The sequence below is a fragment of the Salvelinus namaycush genome, chromosome 27 (assembly GCF_016432855.1).
Source record: "Salvelinus namaycush isolate Seneca chromosome 27, SaNama_1.0, whole genome shotgun sequence".
NCBI lineage: Eukaryota > Metazoa > Chordata > Actinopteri > Salmoniformes > Salmonidae > Salvelinus > Salvelinus namaycush.
In genome coordinates this window covers 32,197,059-32,216,805 of record NC_052333.1, presented here as the reverse complement: position 1 = coordinate 32,216,805, position 19,747 = coordinate 32,197,059, and the positions used below count along the sequence as shown (strand labels likewise).

Genomic DNA, 19,747 nt, shown 5'->3' with positions numbered 1-19,747 from the left:
TGTTGAATTTTTTTGCCATAGTAAATTGTATATTGCGCAAATTTCCCTAATGCGGACAGTTTGTGTTACTACCTTACACAAGCTTTCATTTTCACCCTATTAAACTTTGTGGAATTACACAAAATGTTAACCTCAGATTGGTGATGTTAGTTTAAAAGTTTAAAGATATCACGATGACATAAGATTGATTGTTTTAAACAGATCAATATCTTAGGTTTTGTACCATTGATTTTTCTAAGCGCTGGGATGCGCAGAACTTAGAACACAGAGTTAATGAAATGCCCAGGAAATGGCACAGAAAATTTGGGGGTGGTCTTTCCATAAAAGTCAATGGCCACACACCAATACATGGATTTGACAGTCAAACTATTACTTAAATAGCAGTCAACTGTTGTCACCGTTGTTATTCTATAGAGGGTCGTGATTCGTTTAGGTTAACTAACAAAACAAGTGGTCTGGTCCTTTTTCCATGATGGAAGCCTCCCGAAATCAACATCCAACATTCCAAAATATAGATATAAGCCTTTAAGTACTCATCAAACCAACTTCTTCAGGGCCAGCCAGGCCCCCTGTCGCCCCCCACGCGCCCTGAAACCCAACCCCCATAAGAAGAAGCCCAAATACGACCTGCCCTTGCCCAGTATACATACAAGGTCAGGGGACAACACTGTTTTTTTGTCTTATAGTTAAACTTGTTTTATGCACAGTTTAAAGGGATAGTTCATCCCAATTACAAAATTACTTAAGTTGCGTTTGCATTTAATTTGAAATCCAATGCATCCAAAGTGTACATTAGTCTTTCCTGGTTCATTACATATTTTTTGGTCCCTTTCAGATCACAGCCATGTCAACAGTGGGCGTCAGGCTTGTAAGAGACATGAATTATATGTGAGATTCAGTGAACAAGGCTGGAAGGTGAGATTCCTTCTCTCTTAACTACTCATTGTACTGAATAGATAATCATGAGCTAACATTGTACCACTACGGGTTACTCTGCCTTCTACTGTGATGGAGAATGCCTCTACCCTCTGTGTTCCTGCATGAACTCCACCACCCACACTATGATCCAACTAGTGGTCAGTATGCACTACTACACCCTCTCTCACATGAACGCTAACATTACTGGTTTCAGTGGGAAAGATGGTAAATGGTTCAGACATTAATGGCAAATATAAAAAACTAAGATACCCAAGTTACCGGAGTCTACAATGGCAGACTGTTAATGTAGAGTAGGAATAGTGAGAAGTAACATTCAAGACTGAAGCAATTAGTGGTATACTTTATACTGTACCAGGTTACTACACACACTGATAATACAAAACATTGAGGACACCTGCTCTTTCCATGACATAGACTGACCAAGTGAAAGCTATGATCCTTGGTCATTTGTTGAATCCACTTCAATCAGTGTAGATGAAGGGGAGTTAAAGAAAGATTTTAAAACCTTGAGAGAATTGAGAAATGGATTGTGTATGTCATTCAGAGGGTGAATCGGCAAGACAAAAGATTTAACTGCCTTTGAACAGGGTATGGTAGTAGGTGCCAGGCGCACCGGGTTAAGTGTCACAAGAACTGCAACACTGCTGGTTTTTTCATGCTCAACAGTTTCCCATGTGTATCAAGAATGGTCACCACCCAAAGGACGTCTAGCCAACTTGACACAACATGGGCCAGCATGCTTGTGGAAGGCTTAGGGCAGCTTGTACAGTCCATGCCCTGACGAATTGAGGCTGTTCTGAGGGGAAAAGGGTGTGCAACTCAATATTAGGAAGATATTCCTAATGTTTTGTGCACTCAGTGTATGTAGTCCTACATGTTTTTAAATAGTACAGTATCACAAACCACAGTACAAAAGAATATAAAGTGTATGCTAACAACTGATTCAAATAGAAACATGTCAAAGGGTCTAGGGTTTGACAGTTTGGCAACAACGTAGGATCTTTAAATCAACTAAAAGTTGTTTTTTATTTCCAAATACAGATAAAACAGCATCATTGTTCATGTAATAATCTAATATTAGCATTATAACTCTAGGAAGAGGAAATGGTCATAAAATCAAATAAATGAAAAGACGGAAACCAAAATGTTTTTGAACTACAACTTATTTTATTTAAAAATTTAAAATTCAGTGCAAAGTAATGTAGTGCATTGGTGTCTAGATCCCTGTTGGGTGGCAAAGTGTCACAAGAATCCTGTGGGGAGAGAAAACAAGAGAATACATTAAATGAATGGGTGTTAACTAATCAGGGTACAACAAAGCACTTCAAGTCCTCAATTCCTTCAAAAGAGAGAAGGAGAAAGGAGTATGGTCCCTGCAGTAGGACTACATGCTGGCCATGAGGTTCTCCAAGTGGTACTCCAGGAGGCTGGAGAGCTCAGTGACCAGAGACTCTGGGTTAAAGTACCAGGCCAGCTGCTGGCCAAACATGTCATCTAGCAGAGCCATCAGCCCGCCCTGAAGAGAACACCACACAACACATAGAAAATGGCTCAGAGTTACTAGCTTATCAAGAGGAGAGAGACAATTAGAAATAGTCCCCCTAAAATGGCATTGGAACCTGGTTAACCATGAATAAGGAAGTAAAAAGGAAGTACACTAAGAATATGGAAGTAAACAGGAAGTAACCTCTTGACTCTTACATTGAGCAGCAGCAGGTATCTGTCAGCCTCTGGCTCCATGTTGGCAGCAGTGGGCAGGAAGGAGTACAGGAGAGCGTACAGACGCTCCACGAACCCACCAGGGTGCTAAAGGAAAGAAAGGAGGAGAAAAGAGGAGAGAATAGAAGAGAAGAGGAATTGAAGTGAAACTGCTAATAGAGATATCAAAACATGTACCAGTGAGATGCTACTTACCACCATCAGGGACTTCTGAGCTGTCATTAACCCAAACAGCACCAGCTCAAAGAGGACATCTATCATGTTCACATGATGGATCTAGGACAAGTAAACATGTTTGGAGAAAATAGGAATGATTTCATATAGATCAGCTACTGTGATGTATAAAAGACATGCATGTGGAAGAACTCAGTGAGACTTGAAAGAGTTAATGAACTCACCTTTGCCTCAGCCAGCTCCCTCTCAATGTCATTCCGCTTGGAGGGGTCACTCAGGTAGTCCACAAAGTCCTTATAGGTACGGAGGAACTTGGCCTCGTCCTATGACAAAGAAAAGAGCATCTTAGTGAACAGAACACATATCCCCTCAGGGACGCTCTCTTTCCCTTGAAAGAGAATGAGTTAGTGAGTTACCATGTGGTTGGCCTGAACCAGTGCGCCCAGGAGGACCTTTCCCGCCACAAACAGATGGTTCCTGCTCAGGGTGGAACCAAGCAGGGTCTAGGGAAGAGGGAAGAGTTAGGGTGAGACATCTTCCTCTAGGAGACAGAACAAGAAGTCACAGAGAGAAAAAGAAAAGTGGGTCCACTCACAGTGAAGGCCTGGCGCAGGGAGACGAGCCTCAGGGCGATGTCCTCCACTCTCTTGGTGGTAAGGTAGAGGCTGTGAAAGGGAGGGAATGGAGCATGTCAACCATTAGAGTCAATGGGGGATAACAGCATTATGACCACTATCCTTCAGCATCTGACAAGCCCAGACTACACAGACATTTAGAGGAACTCACTTTAGCAGAGGAACCTCCCTCTCCTCAGGCAGCAGGTCCTCCGCCCAGCCCTACGACAACAAAACAAGCATTCAAAATCAGTGACCAATGCAATGACATAACAAACAATCGGTCAATGGAAGGATCTTAATGCTTCTAGTCAATAGTATGTGTGTGTAACGTCTGACCTCATAGCAGTTGTGGCCCTCAGGCTCTGAGTCAGTGAACTGCTGAGTGGTGGGCGTAGAGAAGGAAGCAGCCTCCGACCACGCTGAAGAGGAGAGAAGCCCATCCAGCCCCATGTGGAGAGTGGCGTACACCACTGAGACATCAGTCTGCTGCTCAAAACACACACAACACACCTGTTTACCACACACACGTTATTATAAAACACACCAAATCTAATGCAAAAATGCCCAGTAATGTCTAGTCTATATACATAGGAAATCGTTTATTTACCTGGTAGCAGCCAAGCGTCACGTCCACAGACGTCTCGTGGCGGAGGTGAGACGCATAGTGGGTCACCCTGCCAGCCACATGCTGACAGAGAGAGAATACATGTTAAGGCCAAATGGAATAAGTGAAGAAAAGCCTAATCTAATACTATTTCAGTAGTATTTACGTCTTACCTGGATCCAAGTGATGGACTGCACTTTGGTGGCACAGTAGGGGATGCCCTCTGGATTAAGCCTGGCTGTCTCCTTGGAGATGGCCCACACCAGTTGAGTCTCCAGGCCTCTCACCCTACTCACGTGGTGCATCCTCAGCACCACCTGCTGTTGAGATAAACAACAAGACAACATCAACAAAACCACTTCAGCAATTGCTGTGACACATTTCCATCAAGATCAAATGACTGACAATGTAGATTAGGATTAGGTAGTTACAAAGACACATACCTGGGATCCCCCACGCATGTAGGTGATGATGGGGCTGATGAACTGGAAAGTTCTCCAAGCTTTAACCACCAGACCGGCATTGTTCTGCACATTACAATACATTCATGTTGGACACAGTAAACATTGTAACCGTGATGTGACTGTGTGTGTGTGTGTGGGGGGGTCTCTTACCCTGATCACAACAGGCCCACAGTACAGGGGGCTGAACCTAATCGGAATCAACTGCCATTTGCCAGTGGCCTCCTAAAGCAGAAAGCAGACGAGATTTGTTTAATGTCAAAGAGACACAACTTGAATATCTGGGATATTTTTCAAACATAAAACCCCAAACTTTCAGAAAATTGTACCTCAAGGATAGTCTGCACATCTGGCACATCCTCAAGGATGATAGCAGCATTTTGGACATCAAGGAGGACTGGCAGCTGTGGAACATCTGGCAAATCATCCAATGGCACATCCAATTGGACCTCATCCAGGACAGTTGTTTCTAAAATTAGGAACATTGGAATATAAAAGAAACAAGTGTTAGGACATAAAACGTAACAAGATTGCTAATACTAGCTGGCTAGGTAGCAAAAGTCAATCGCTTAGCAACAGTTACTGAAGTTAATGTTAGCTAGCAAGCTAGCTAGCTACAACATCTCTAGCACAAGCATTTTTGCCAAGTCTGAATTATAGAAATACACAACATTTCGCTAATTATAATTTCATTGTTAAACGTAGTAAAATAAGAGTTTTAAACTCCACATACCCTCTTTGCTGTCGCTGTCCACCTGTCGACGATCACGAACCCTGCAAAACAGAAAAGGACAAGAAAAACAAGCCACAAATGAATTTGAACAACCTGTCGACGCAGTAGGCCGCCGGCGTCCACGCACTCTCTCCGCCAATTTTGAAAAGCACCCAGGCATTTTCCAGTAGATTGTTCTATCTCAGGTGTCAAAAACCAATCAAGTTTGTTGTCAGCAGCAAACTGAAGTTGTTGTTTTCGCACAGAAAACGTTCCATAGAACGTCGGTTAGATGTCTCTTGGCAACACACGTTCGAAAAGTATTGTTTACAAAATTGCCAACTGTGTCGCCATAGAAAAGAGTTTGGAATTCTATGATTCCCTTTAGAATCCGTTAAAATTGCTTGTCATCATTGTCATTACGTTGTGCTCCTTCGTAGCTCAGTTGATAGAGCATGACGCTTGTAACGCCAGGGCAGTGGGTTCGATTCCCATCACCATACATAAACGACAGCAGCTTTTATTGTAAGTCGCTTTGGATAAAAGCTTCTGATGAATCACATATGTTCTTTTTATATATTCACTTACAATGTAGAGAGAAAAAGGCTCAATTCAAGAGGGAGCTACGAAATTCATGTCCAAAAGTCGTTTTCTTGCCCTGATGTCATTAGAAATTACATAGAATTAAACATTAGCTTGTTCTCTACAATATTATAACATTAATATACTTGTACTTGACAGTGTTGATGAAATAATAACGATCATTTGCTGTGACCATTGCTAGTTTAGACTGCACCGCACTTGGTTGTAAGTGTTCCATATTTGGTGTTGTGAGGTTCAATTCTCAGAGTAAATCGTCGGCAACTTTTCAACCATATATGGTAGAGACATTTGGTTTCGACTATTGTTTTCGGACATAATGTTCTATTGGGCATATTTGTAAACCTTGAATGAATTAAGAATTTTATGGGTGTACACCCTATATATTTTTGGCTATTTTGCCACCAGATGCTTTCCTATATCGTTGGTATAATATAAAATACAAATACCAAATATTGTGTTTTATAAAGTCACTAGCTATGTTGGAAGAATGAGACAAACAAGGTGATTTTTTTTTAAATTGTGTTGTTTAACTCCTGAAAGTCTAGTCTTTGCCACAGTGGGCTATAAAGTCTTTTGGAGGACATATTGACCAAATTCAGACAAGGGGGGCCACAGCCCACGGAAAAAAGCACTGAAGGCTCTACACTACCGGTCAAAAGTTTTAGAACACCTACTCATTCAAGGGTTTTTCTTTATTTTTACTATTTTCTACACTGGAGAAAAATAGTGAAGACATCAAAACGATGAAATAACACATATGGAATCATGTAGTAACCAAAAAAGTGTTAAACGAATCCAAATATATTTTAGATTCTTCAAAGTAGCCACCCTTTGCCTTGATGACAGCTTTGCACACTCTTGGCATTCTCTCAACCACCTTAATGAGAAAATCACCTGGAATGCATTTCAATTCAAAGGTGTGCCTTCTTAAAAGGGGAATTTCTTTCCTTTTTAATGAGTTTGACTCAATCAATTGTGTTGTGACAAGGTGGGGGGGTATACAGAAGATAGCCCTGTTTGGTAAAATACCATGTCCATATTATGTAAAGAACAGCTCAAATAAGCAAAGCGAAACAACAGTCCATCATTACTTTATGACATGAAGGTCAGTTAATACGAAATATTTCAAGTGTAGTTGCAAAAACAATCAAGCGCTATGATGAAACTGGCTCTCATGAGGACCACCACAGCAATGGAAGACCCAGAGTTACCTCTGCTGCAGAGGATAAATGCATTAGAGTTACCAGCCTCAGATATTGCTGCCCAAATAAATACTTCACAGAGTTCAAGTAACTGACACATCTCAACATCAACTGTTCAGAGGAGACTGTGTGAATCAGACCTTTATGGTTGAATTGCTGCAAAGAAACCACTATTAAAGGACACCAATAAGAAGAAGATAATTACTTGGGCCAGGAAACACAATAAATTTGTCCTTTGGTCTGGACGCCCAAATTTTAGATTTTTGGTTCCAACTGCCATGTCTTTGTGAGATGCGGTGTGGGTGAACAGATGATCTCTGCATGTGTATTTCCTACCATAAAGCATGGAGGAGGTGTTATGGTGTGGGGGTGCTTTGCTGTTGACACTGTCTGTGAATTTTTTTAGAATTCACACTTAACCAGCATGGCTACAACAGCATTCTGCAGCTATATGCCATCCCATCTGGTTTGGGCTTAGTGGGACTATCATTTGTTTTTATCAGTTATTATAAAAATATTAAACCAATTGTTTGTTACTTTTACACCTTTTCCATGGTATCCAATTGGTAATTACAGTCTTGTCTCATCGCTGCAACTCCCGTATGGACTCGGGAGAGGCGAAGGTTGAGAGCCGTGCGTCCTCCAAAACACAACCCAGCCAAGCGCCTGTTTAACCCGGAAGCCAGCCGCACCAATGTGTCGGAGGAAACACCATACACCTGGCAACCCTGTCAGCGTGCATTGCGCCCGGCTCGCCACAGGAGTCGCTAGAGCGCGATGGACAAGAACATCCCTGCCGGCCAAACCCTCCCCTAACCAGGACGATGCTGGGCCAATTGTGTGCCGCCCCGTGGGTCTCCCGGTCGCGGCCGGCTGCGACAGAGCCTGGACTCCAACCAGGATCTTTAACTCCACTACTTGCCTTAGACCACTGTGCCACTCAGGAGAATTCATTTGGTTTTCAACAGGACAATGACCCAACATACCTCCAGGCTGTGTAAGGACTATTTTACCAAGAAGGAGAGTGACGGAGTGCTGCATCAGATGACTTGGCCTCCACAATCCCCCAACCTAAACCAAATTGAGATGTTTTGAGATGAGTAGGACCGCAGAGTAAAGGAAAAACAGCCAAAAAGTGCTCAGCATATGTGGGAACTCCTTCAAGACTGATGGAAAAGCATTCCAGGTGAAGTTGGTTGAGAGAATGCCAAGAGTGTGCAAAGCTGTCATCAAGGCAAAGGGTGGCTATTTGAAGAATCTCAAATATATGATCTGTTTTGATACATTTCACACTTTTTTGGTTACTACATGATTCCATTTGTGTTATTTCAAAGTTTTGATGTCTTCACTATTATTCAACAATGTAGAAAATAGTAAAAATAAAGAAAAACCCTTGAATGAGTAGGTGTTCTAATAGCATTAAGGCACCTCCTGAGGTTTGTGGTATATGGCCAATATACCACCCCTCCTTGGGCCTTATTGCTTAAATAACCCATATCTCTTTTATCACAGGATATGATCATTGACTATATGAAAATGCATGTATGAATGAGTCTGATTTACCGTTTTCAATGGCAGGTTCACCTTCTGAAGCCGGATGAGGTTCCCAAAGCGTGCTGCGCACCCACCAAGCTCAGTCCCATCTCTGTACTCTTCTACGATGACAACAACAACGTGATACTAAAGAAGCATCGCAACATGGTGGTCAAGACCTGTGGATGCCTGTGACACCAGTGGGAGCCCATCTATCTATTCTACATCATTTTAATCATCTTAATTGCCATTGTTCCAAAAGATACAAACAGGGTAATATAACTTGCAACCAGCAGTTGATAGCAATAATCTGTCAATATGCTGATAAATAGTATGTATCTAATATATTGATTTTGAGTCTGAGAGTGGTATATGAACAACACCCATTGGACTTATAACCATACTTCACTTTTGATTAACTAAACTATTCAAGTCTACAGTAATTCAGATAATTACATCACCCTTTCATGTCATATATTCTGTGACCAATCAAAGCTGTAAAGTACTGTATCATAAGTGCAATCAATGCTAAAATTCGACCCTTTTGATGGCTATAATATCTTGTTGAACCATGAACTTCTCATTGTCTCTTTTAGATGTACTAAACATGGTTTGCAAAACTTACACGTTTTTTCTTCTTATTTAATCATACTTTTAACCAGTACAAGTTAGTAACAATGGAAAATGGCAACAAAAAAAAAAATGTGGCCATTTTTGTATGTACAGAGGAACAAATACACAGTGATGTATGTCCTTGTCAACAGATATCTGGAGGACTGTATACTGCTATATTTGTAATAAAATAAACTATACTGAACAAAAAAATGCAACATGTAAAAGGTTGGTCCCATGTTTCATGAGCTGAAATGAAAGATCCCGGAAATGTTCTATACGCCTAAAAAGTTTTTTAGTGAGCATTTCTCCATTGCCAAGATAATCCATCCACATTGAAAGGTGCACCATATCAAGAAGCTGATTAAACAGCATGATCATTACACAGGTGCACCTTTTGCTGGGGACAAAAGGCCACTAAAATGTGCAGCTTTGTCACAACACAATGCAACAGATGTCTGATGTTCTGAGGGATTGTGCAATTGGTATGCGGACTGCAGGAATGTCCACCAGAGCTGCGGCCAGAGAATTGAATGTTAATTTCTCTACCATAAGTCGCCTCCAACGACATTTTAGAGAATTTGGCAGTACATCCAACCGACAAATTTCCTGTACTGCTAGCAATTCAAAATGTAACTATTACTTTTGGGTGTCAGGGAAAATGTATGGAGTAAAAAGTACATTATTTTCCTTAGAAATGTAGTAAAGTAAAAGTTGTCAAAACTATAAATAGTAAAGTAAAGATACCTCTAAAAACTACTTAAGTAGTACTTGAAAGTATTTTTACTTAAGTACTTTACACCACTGTAGGTGCTTCAATAGAGTCTGACGTTCAGGGGTGGTTGGACATATAAGATGGGGTGCTGGTGAGCTTCTGCCCCCATTTTAGGTCGTCACACAAATATTTCCCCACCCATGTCCAGGGGTTTCAGTGTTATGTCCCTTGAAATATATGTACTTTTGGTAAAACTTTGTAAGTAGGCAACAAATACAATCATCTTAAATTGACATGTTGAATTTTTTTGCTATAGTAAATTGTATATTGCGCAAATTTCCCTAATGCGGACAGTTTGTGTTACTACCCTACACAAGCTTTCATTTTCACCCTATTAAACTTTGTGGAATTACACAAAATGTTAACCTCAGATTGGTGATGTTAGTCTAAAAGTTTAAAGACATCACGATGACATAAGATTGATTGTTTTAAACAGATCAAGATTTTTCCAAGCGCTGAGATGCGCAGAACTTAGAACGCGGAGTTAATGAAATGCCTAGGAAATGGCACAGAACATTTGGGGGCGGTCTTTCCATAAAAGTCAATGACCACACACCAATACATGGATTTGACAGTCAAACTATTACTTAAATAGCAGTTAACTGTTGTCACTGTTGTTATTCCATAGAGGGTCGTGATTCGTTTAGGTTAACTAACAAAACAAGTGGTCTGGTCCTTTTTCCATGATGGAAGCCTCCCGAAATCAACATCCAACATTCCAAAATATAGATATAAGCCTTCAAGTACTCATCTAACCAACTTCTTCAGGGCCAGCCAGGCCCCCTGTCGCCCCCCACGCGCCCTGAAACACAACCCCCATAAGAAGAAGCCCAAATACGACCTGCCCTTGCCCAGTATACATACAAGGTCAGGGGACAACACTGTTTTTTTGTCTTGTAGTTAAACTTGTTTTATGCACAGTTTAAAGGGATAGTTAATCCCAATTACAAAATTACTTAAGTTGCGTTTACATTTAATTTGAAATCCAATGCATCCAAAGTGTACATTAGTCTTTCCTGGTTCATTACATATTTTTTGGTCCCTTTCAGATCACAGCCATGTCAACAGTGGGCGTCAGGCTTGTAAGAGACATGAATTATATGTGAGATTCAGTGAACAAGGCTGGAAGGTGAGATTCCTTCTCTCTTAACTACTCATTGTACTGAATAGATAATCATGAGCTAACATTGTACCACCTTATTTGCTGCAAACACACAGTTAGTATTTTTAGGGAAGCAAGGCATTTGTGTAGGATGTGCATTGTAGAGTATGTTCTTTGCATTCTTTATCATGTATTTCTCAAAGAAAGAGTCTATTCTAGTCATTCATCTAACTTTGTCATTTGATTTCTATGGTGTTTCTCTCCATTAGGACTGGGTATTGGCTCCTACGGGTTACTCTGCCTTCTACTGTGATGGAGAATGCCTCTACCCTCTGTGTTCCTTCATCAACTCCACCACCCACACTATGATCCAACTAGTGGTCAGTATGCACTACTACACCCTCTCTCACATGAACGCTAACATTACTGGTTTCAGTGGGAAAGATGGTAAATGGTTCAGACATTAATGGAAAATATAAAAAACTAAGATACCCAAGTTACCAGAGTCTACAATGGCAGACTGTTAATGTAGAGTAGGGATAGTGAGAAGTAACATTCAAGACTGAAGCAATTAGTGGTATACTTTATACTGTACCAGGTTACTACACACACTGATAATACAAAACATTGAGGACACCTGCTCTTTCCATGACATAGACTGACCAAGTGAAAGCTATGATCCCTTATTGATGTCACTTGTTGAATCCACTTCAATCAGTGTAGATGAAGGGGAGTTAAAGATTTTAAAACCTTGAGAGAATTGAGAAATGGATTGTGTATGTCATTCAGAGGGTGAATCGGCAAGACAAAAGATTTAACTGCCTTTGAACGGGGTATGGTAGTAGGTTCCAGGCGCACCGGGTTAAGTGTCACAAGAACTGCAAAACTGCTGGTTTTTTCATGCTCAACAGTTTCCCATGTGTATCAAGAATGGTCCACCACCCAAAGGACGTCCAGCCAACTTGACACATGGGCCAGCATCCTTGTGGAACGCTTAGGGCAGCTTGTAGAGTCCATGCCCCGACGAATTGAGGCTGTTCTGAGAGAAAAAGTGTGTGCAACTCAATATTAGGAAGATGTTCCTAATGTTTTGTGCACTCAGTGTATGTAGTCCTACATGTTTTTAAATAGTACAGTATCACAAACCACAGTACAAAACCATATAAAGTGTGGGCCTGTAGGATCTTTAAATCAACTAAAAGTTGTTTTTTATTTCCAAATGCAGATAAAACAGCATCATTGTTCATGTAATAATCTAATATTAGCATTATAACTCTAGGAAGAGGAAATGGTCATAAAATCAAATAAATGAAAAGACGGAAACCAAAATGTTTTTGAATTACAACTTGTTTTATTTAAAAATGTAAAATTCAGTGCAAAGTAATGTAGTGCATTGGTGTCTAGATCCCTGTTGGGTGGCAAAGTGTCACAAGAATCCTGTGGGGAGAGAAAACAAGAGAATACATTAAATGAATGGGTGTTAACTAATCAGGGTACAACAAAGCACTTCAAGTCCTCAATTCCTTCAAAAGAGAGAAGGAGAAAGGAGTATGGTCCCTGCAGTAGGACTACATGCTGGCCATGAGGTTCTCCAAGTGGTACTCCAGGAGGCTGGAGAGCTCAGTGACCAGAGACTCTGGGTTAAAGTACCAGGCCAGCTGCTGGCCAAACATGTCATCTAGCAGAGCCATCAGCCCGCCCTGAAGAGAACACCACACAACACATAGAAAATGGCTCGGAGTTACTAGCTTATCAAGAGGAGAGAGAAAATTAGAAATAGTCCCCCTAAAATGGCATTGGAACCTGGTTAACCATGAATAAGGAAGTAAAAAGGAAGTACACTAAGAATATGGAAGTAAACAGGAAGTAACCTATTGACTCTTACATTGAGCAGCAGCAGGTATCTGTCAGCCTCTGGCTCCATATTGGCAGCAGTGGGCAGGAAGGAGTACAGGAGAGCGTACAGACGCTCCACGAACCCACCAGGGTGCTAAAGGAAACAAAGCAGGAGAGAATAGAAGAGAAGAGGAATTTAAGTGAAACTGCTAATAGAGATATCAAAACATGTACCAGTGAGATGCTACTTACCACCATCAGGGACTTCTGAGCTGTCATTAACCCAAACAGCACCAGCTCAAAGAGGACATCTATCATGTTCACATGATGGATCTAGGACAAGAAAACACGTTTGGAGAAAATAGGAATGATTTCATATAGATCAGCTACTGTGATGTATAAAAGACATGCATGTGGAAGAACTCAGTGAGATTTGAAAGAGTTAATGAACTCACCTTTGCCTCAGCCAGCTCCCTCTCAATGTCATTCCGCTTGGAGGGGTCACTCAGGTAGTCCACAAAGTCCTTATAGGTACGGAGGAACTTGGCCTCGTCCTATGACAAAGAAAAGAGCATCTTAGTGAACAGAACACATATACCCTCAGGGACGCTCTCTTTCCCTTGAAAGAGAATGAGTTATTGAGTTACCATGTGGTTGGCCTGAACCAGTGCGCCCAGGAGGACCTTTCCCGCCACAAACAGATGGTTCCTGCTCAGGGTGGAACCAAGCAGGGTCTAGGGAAGAGGGAAGAGTTAGGGTGAGACATCTTCCTCTAGGAGACAGAACAAGAAGCCACAGAGAGAAAAAGAAAAGTGGGTCCACTCACAGTGAAGGCCTGGCGCAGGGAGACGAGCCTCAGGGCGATGTCCTCCACTCTCTTGGTGGTAAGGTAGAGGCTGTGAAAGGGAGGGAATGGAGCATGTCAACCATTAGAGTCAATGGGGGATAACAGCATTATGACCACTATCCTTCAGCATCTGACAAGCCCAGACTACACAGACATTTAGAGGAACTCACTTTAGCAGAGGAACCTCCCTCTCCTCAGGCAGCAGGTCCTCCTCCCAGCCCTACGACAACAAAATAAGCATTCAAAATCAGTGACCAATGCAATGACATAACAAACAATCGGTCAATGGAAGGATCTTAATGCTCCTAGTCAATAGTATGTGTGTGTAACGTCTGACCTCATAGCAGTTGTGGCCCTCAGGCTCTGGGTCAGAGAACTGCTGAGTGGTGGGCGTAGAGAAGGAGGCAGCCTCCGACCACGCTGAAGAGGAGAGAAGCCCATCCAGCCCCATGTGGAGAGTGGCGTACACCACTGAGACATCAGTCTGCTGCTCAAAACACACACAACACACCTGTTTACCACACACACGTTATTAGAAAACACACCAAATCTAATGCAAAAATGCCCAGTAATGTCTAGTCTATATACATAGGAAATCGTTTATTTACCTGGTAGCAGCCAAGCGTCACGTCCACAGACGTCTCGTGGCGGAGGTGAGACGCATAGTGGGTCACCCTGCCAGCCACACGCTGACAGAGAGAGAATACATGTTAAGGCCAAATGGAATAAGTGAAGAAAAGCCTAATCTAATACTATTTCAGTAGTATTTACGTCTTACCTGGATCCAAGTGATGGACTGCACTTTGGTGGCACAGTAGGGGATGCCCTCTGGACTAAGCCTGGCTGTCTCCTTGGAGATGGCCCACACCAGTTGAGTCTCCAGGCCTCTCACCCTACTCACGTGGTGCATCCTCAGCATCACCTGCTGTTGAGATAAACAACAAGACAACATCAACAAAACCACTTCAGCAATTGCTGTGACACATTTCCATCAAGATCAAATGACTGACAATGTAGATTAGGATTAGGTAGTTACAAAGACACATACCTGGGATCCCCCACGCATGTAGGTGATGATGGGGCTGATGAACTGGAAAGTTCTCCACGCTTTAACCACCGGACCGGCATTGTTCTGCACATTACAATACATTCATGTTGGAAACAGTAAACATTGTAACCGTGATGTGACTGTGTGTGTGGGGGGGGGGGTCTCTTACCCTGATCACAACAGGCCCACAGTACAGGGGGCTGAACCTAATCGGAATCAACTGCCATTTGCCAGTGGCCTCCTAAAGCAGAAAGCAGACAAGAGATTTGTTTAATGTCAAAGAGACACAACTTGAATATCTGGGATATTTTTCAAACATAAAACCCCAAACTTTCAGAAAATTGTACCTCAAGGATAGTCTGCACATCTGGCACATCCTCAAGGATGATAGCAGCATTTTGGACATCAAGGAGGACTGGCAGCTGTGGAACATCTGGCAAATCATCCAATGGCACATCCAACTGGACCTCATCCAGGACAGTTGTTTCTAAAATTAGGAACATTGGAATATAAAAGAAACAAGTGTTAGGACATAAAACGTAACAAGATTGCTAATACTAGCTGGCTAGGTAGCAAAAGTCAATCGCTTAGCAACAGTTACTGAAGTTAATGTTAGCTAGCAAGCTAGCTAGCTACAACATCTCTAGCACAAGCATTTTTGCCAAGTTGTGTATTTCTATAATTCAGACATTTCGCTAATTATAATTTCATTGTTAAACGTAGTAAAATAAGAGTTTTAAACTCCACACACCCTCTTTGCTGTCGCTGTCCACCTGTCGACGATCACGAACCCTGCAAAACAGAAAAGGACAAGAAAAACAAGCCACAAATGAATTTGAACAACCTGTCGACGCAGTAGGCCGCCGACGTCCACGCACTCTCTCCGCCAGTCTTGAAAAGCACCCAGGCATTTTCCAGTAGATTGTTCTATCTCAGGTGTCAAAAACCAATCAAGTTTGTTGTCAGCAGCAAACTGAAGTTGTTTTCGCACAGAAAACGTTCCATAGAACGTCGGTTAGATGTCTCTTGGCAACACACGTTCGAAAATTATTGTTTACAAAATTGCCAACTGTGTCGCCATAGAAAAGAGTTTGGAATTCTATGATTCCCTTTAGAATCCGTTAAAATTGCTTGTCATCATTGTCATTACGTTGTGCTCCTTCGTAGCTCAGTTGATAGAGCATGACGCTTGCAACGCCAGGGCAGTGGGTTCGATTCCCATCACCACCCATACATAAACGACAGCAGCTTTTATTGTAAGTCGCTTTGGATAAAAGCTTCTGATTAATCACATATGTTCTTTTTATATATTCACTTACAATGTAGAGAGAAAAAGGCTCAATTCAAGAGAGAGCTACGAAATTCATGTCCAAAAGTCGTGTTCTTGCCCTGATGTCATTAGAAATTACATAGAATTAAACATTAGCTTGTTCTCTACAATACTATAACATTAATATACTTGTACTTGACAGTGTTGATGAAATAATAACGATCATTTGCTGTGACCATTGCTAGTTTAGACTGCACCGCACTTGGTTGTAAGTGTTCCATATTTGGTGTTGTGAGGTTCAATTCTCAGAGTAAATCGTCGGCAACTTTTCAACCATATATGGTAGAGACATTTGGTTTCGACTATTGTTTTCTGACATAATGTTCTATTGATTGGGCATATTTGTAAACCTTGAATGAATTAAGAATTTTATGGGTGTACACCCTATATATTTTGGCTATTTTGCCACCAGATGCTTTCCTATATAGTTGGTATAATATAAAATACAAATACCAAATATTGTGTTTTATAAAGTCACTAGCTATGTTGGAAGAATGAGACAAACAAGGTGATTTTTTAAAAGATTGTGTTGTTTAACTCCTGAAAGTCTAGTCTTTGCCACAGTGGGCTATAAAGTCTTTTGGAGGACATATTGACCAAATTCAGACAAGGGGGGCCACAGCCCACGGAAAAAAGCACTGAAGGCTCTACACTACCGGTCAAAAGTTTTAGAACACCTACTCATTCAAGGGTTTTTCTTTATTTTTACTATTTTCTACACTGGAGAAAAATAGTGAAGACGTCAAAACGATGAAATAACACATATGGAATCATGTAGTAACCAAAAAAGTGTTAAACAAATCCAAATATATTTTAGATTCTTCAAAGTAGCCACCCTTTGCCTTGATGACAGCTTTGCACACTCTTGGCATTCTCTCAACCACCTTAATGAGAAAATCACCTGGAATGCATTTCAATTAAAAGGTGTGCCTTCTTAAAAGTGGAATTTCTTTCCTTTTTAATGAGTTTGACTCAATCAATTGTGTTGTGACAAGGTGGGGGGGGTATACAGAAGATAGCCCTGTTTGGTAAAATACCATGTCCATATTATGTAAAGAACAGCTCAAATAAGCAAAGAGAATCAACAGTCCATCATTACTTTATGACATGAAGGTCAGTTAATACGGAATATTTCAAGTGTAGTTGCAAAAACAATCAAGCGCTATGATGAAACTGGCTCTCATGAGGACCACCACAGCAATGGAAGACCCAGAGTTACCTCTGCTGCAGAGGATAAGTTCATTAGAGTTACCAGCCTCAGATATTGCTGCCCAAATAAATGCTTCACAGAGTTCAAGTAACTGACACATCTCAACATCAACAGTTCAGAGGAGACTGTGTGAATCAGGCCTTTATGGTTGAATTGCTGCAAAGAAACCACTATTAAAGGACACCAATAAGAAGAAGAGAATTACTTGGGCCAGGAAACACAATAAATTTGTCCTTTGGTCGGGACGCCCAAATTTGAGATTTTTGGTTCCAACTGCTATGTCTTTGTGAGATGCGGTGTGGGTGAACAGATGATCTCTGCATGTGTATTTCCTACCATAAAGCATGGAGGAGGAGGTGTTATGGTATGGGGGTGCTTTGCTGTTGACACTGTCTGTGATTTTTTTTTGAATTCACACTTAACCAGCATGGCTACAACAGCATTCTGCAGCTATATGCCATCCCACCTGGTTTGGGCTTAGTGGGACTATCATTTGTTTTTATCAGTTATTATAAAAATATAAAACCAATTGTTTGTTACTTTTACACCTTTTCCATGGTATCCAATTGGTAGTTACAGTCTTGTCTCATCGCTGCAACTCCCGTATGGACTCGGGAGAGGCGAAGGTTGAGAGCCGTGCGTCCTCCAAAACACAACCCAGCCAAGAGCCTGTTTAACCCGGAAGCCAGCCGCACCAATGTGTCGGAGGAAACACCATACACCTGGCAACCCTGTCAGCGTGCATTGCGCCCGGCTCACCACAGGAGTCGCTAGAGCGCGATGGACAAGAACATCCCTGCCGGCCAAACCCTCCCCTAACCAGGACGATGCTGGGCCAATTGTGTGCCGCCCCGTGGGTCTCCCGGTCGCGGCCGGCTGCGACAGAGCCTGGACTCCAACCAGGATCTTTAACTGCACTACTTGCCTTAGACCACTGTGCCACTCAGGAGAATTCATTTGTTTTTCAACAGGACAATGACCCAACATACCTCCAGGCTGTGTAAGGACTATTTTACCAAGAAGGAGAGTGACGGAGTGCTGCATCAGATGACTTGGCCTCCACAATCCCCCAACCTAAACCAAATTGAGATGTTTTGAGATGAGTAGGACCGCAGAGTAAAGGAAAAACAGCCAACAAGTGCTCAGCATATGTGGGAACTCCTTCAAGACTGTTGGAAAAGCATTCCAAGTGAAGTTGGTTGAGAGAATGCCAAGAGTGTGCAAAGCTGTCATCAAGGCAAAGGGTGGCTATTTGAAGAATCTCAAATATATGATATGTTTTGATACATTTCACACTTTTTTGGTTACTACATGATTCCATTTGTGTTATTTCATAGTTTTGATGTCTTCACTATTATTCAACAATGTAGAAAATAGTAAAAATAAAGAAAAACCCTTGAATGAGTAGGTGTTCTAATAGCATTAAGGCACCTCCTGAGGTTTGTGGTATATGGCCAATATACCACCCCTCCTTGGGCCTTATTGCTTAAATAACCCATATCTCTTTTATCACAGGATATGATCATTGACTATATGAAAATGCATGTATGAATGAGTCTGATTTACCGTTTTCAATGGCAGGTTCACCTTCTGAAGCCGGATGAGGTTCCCAAAGCGTGCTGCGCACCCACCAAGCTCAGTCCCATCTCTGTACTCTTCTACGATGACAACAACAACGTGATACTAAAGAAGCATCGCAACATGGTGGTCAAGACCTGTGGATGCCTGTGACACCAGTGGGAACCCATCTATCTATTCTACATCCTTTTAATCATCTTAATTGCCATTGTTCCAAAAGATACAAACAGGGTAATATAACTTGCAACCAGCTGTTGATACTATTTATCAGCATATTGACAGATTATTGCTATCTAATATATTGATTTTGAGTCTGAGAGTGGTATATGAACAACACCCATTGGACTTATAACCATACTCCACTTTTGATTAACTAAACTATTCAAATCTACAGTAATTCAGATAATTACATCACCCTTTCATGTCATATATTCTGTGACCAATCAAAGCTATAAAGTACTGTATCATAAGTATATCAATGCTAAAATTCTACCCTTTTGATGGCTATAATTTCTTGTTGAACCATGAATTTCTCATTGTCTCTTTTAGAAGTACTAAACGTGGTTCACAAAACTCACCCATTTTTTTTCTTCTTTAATCATACTTTTAACCAGTACAAATTAGTAGCAATAGAAAATGAAAAAAAAAATTTTTTGGCCATTTTTGTATGTACAGAGGAACGAATACACAGTGATGTATGTCCTTGTCAACATATATCTGGAGGACTGTATACGGCTATGTTTGTAATAAAATAAACTATACTGAACAAAAAAAATGTAAAATGTTGTTCCCATGTTTCATGACCTGAAATGAAAAATCCCAGAAATTTCCATACACAAAAAGCT

The 19,747-nt window shown here is 41.3% G+C and overlaps 2 protein-coding genes across 2 annotated transcripts; both read right to left on the bottom strand.

Annotated features, from left to right (window-relative positions):
* Window positions 1–550: 550 nt before the first annotated feature.
* LOC120022369 lies at window positions 551–3,790 on the bottom strand. Its single transcript, XM_038966261.1, has 9 exons — window positions 3,779–3,790; window positions 3,619–3,668; window positions 3,428–3,497; window positions 3,249–3,335; window positions 3,057–3,155; window positions 2,854–2,934; window positions 2,641–2,745; window positions 2,099–2,192; window positions 551–588 (listed from the first exon to the last, which is right to left on the bottom strand). Exons 1-9 carry the CDS (start codon window positions 3,788–3,790, stop codon window positions 551–553), a joined length of 636 nt encoding a protein of 211 aa, XP_038822189.1.
* A 6,925-nt stretch (window positions 3,791–10,715) lies between these two features.
* LOC120022368 lies at window positions 10,716–16,801 on the bottom strand. Its single transcript, XM_038966260.1, has 15 exons — window positions 15,536–16,801; window positions 15,132–15,271; window positions 14,954–15,025; window positions 14,785–14,868; window positions 14,515–14,661; window positions 14,345–14,425; window positions 14,074–14,223; window positions 13,907–13,956; window positions 13,716–13,785; window positions 13,537–13,623; window positions 13,345–13,443; window positions 13,142–13,222; window positions 12,939–13,043; window positions 12,397–12,490; window positions 10,716–10,753 (listed from the first exon to the last, which is right to left on the bottom strand). Exons 1-15 carry the CDS (start codon window positions 15,693–15,695, stop codon window positions 10,716–10,718), a joined length of 1,458 nt encoding a protein of 485 aa, XP_038822188.1. The 5' UTR covers window positions 15,696–16,801.
* Between the last annotated feature and the right edge of the window lie 2,946 nt (window positions 16,802–19,747).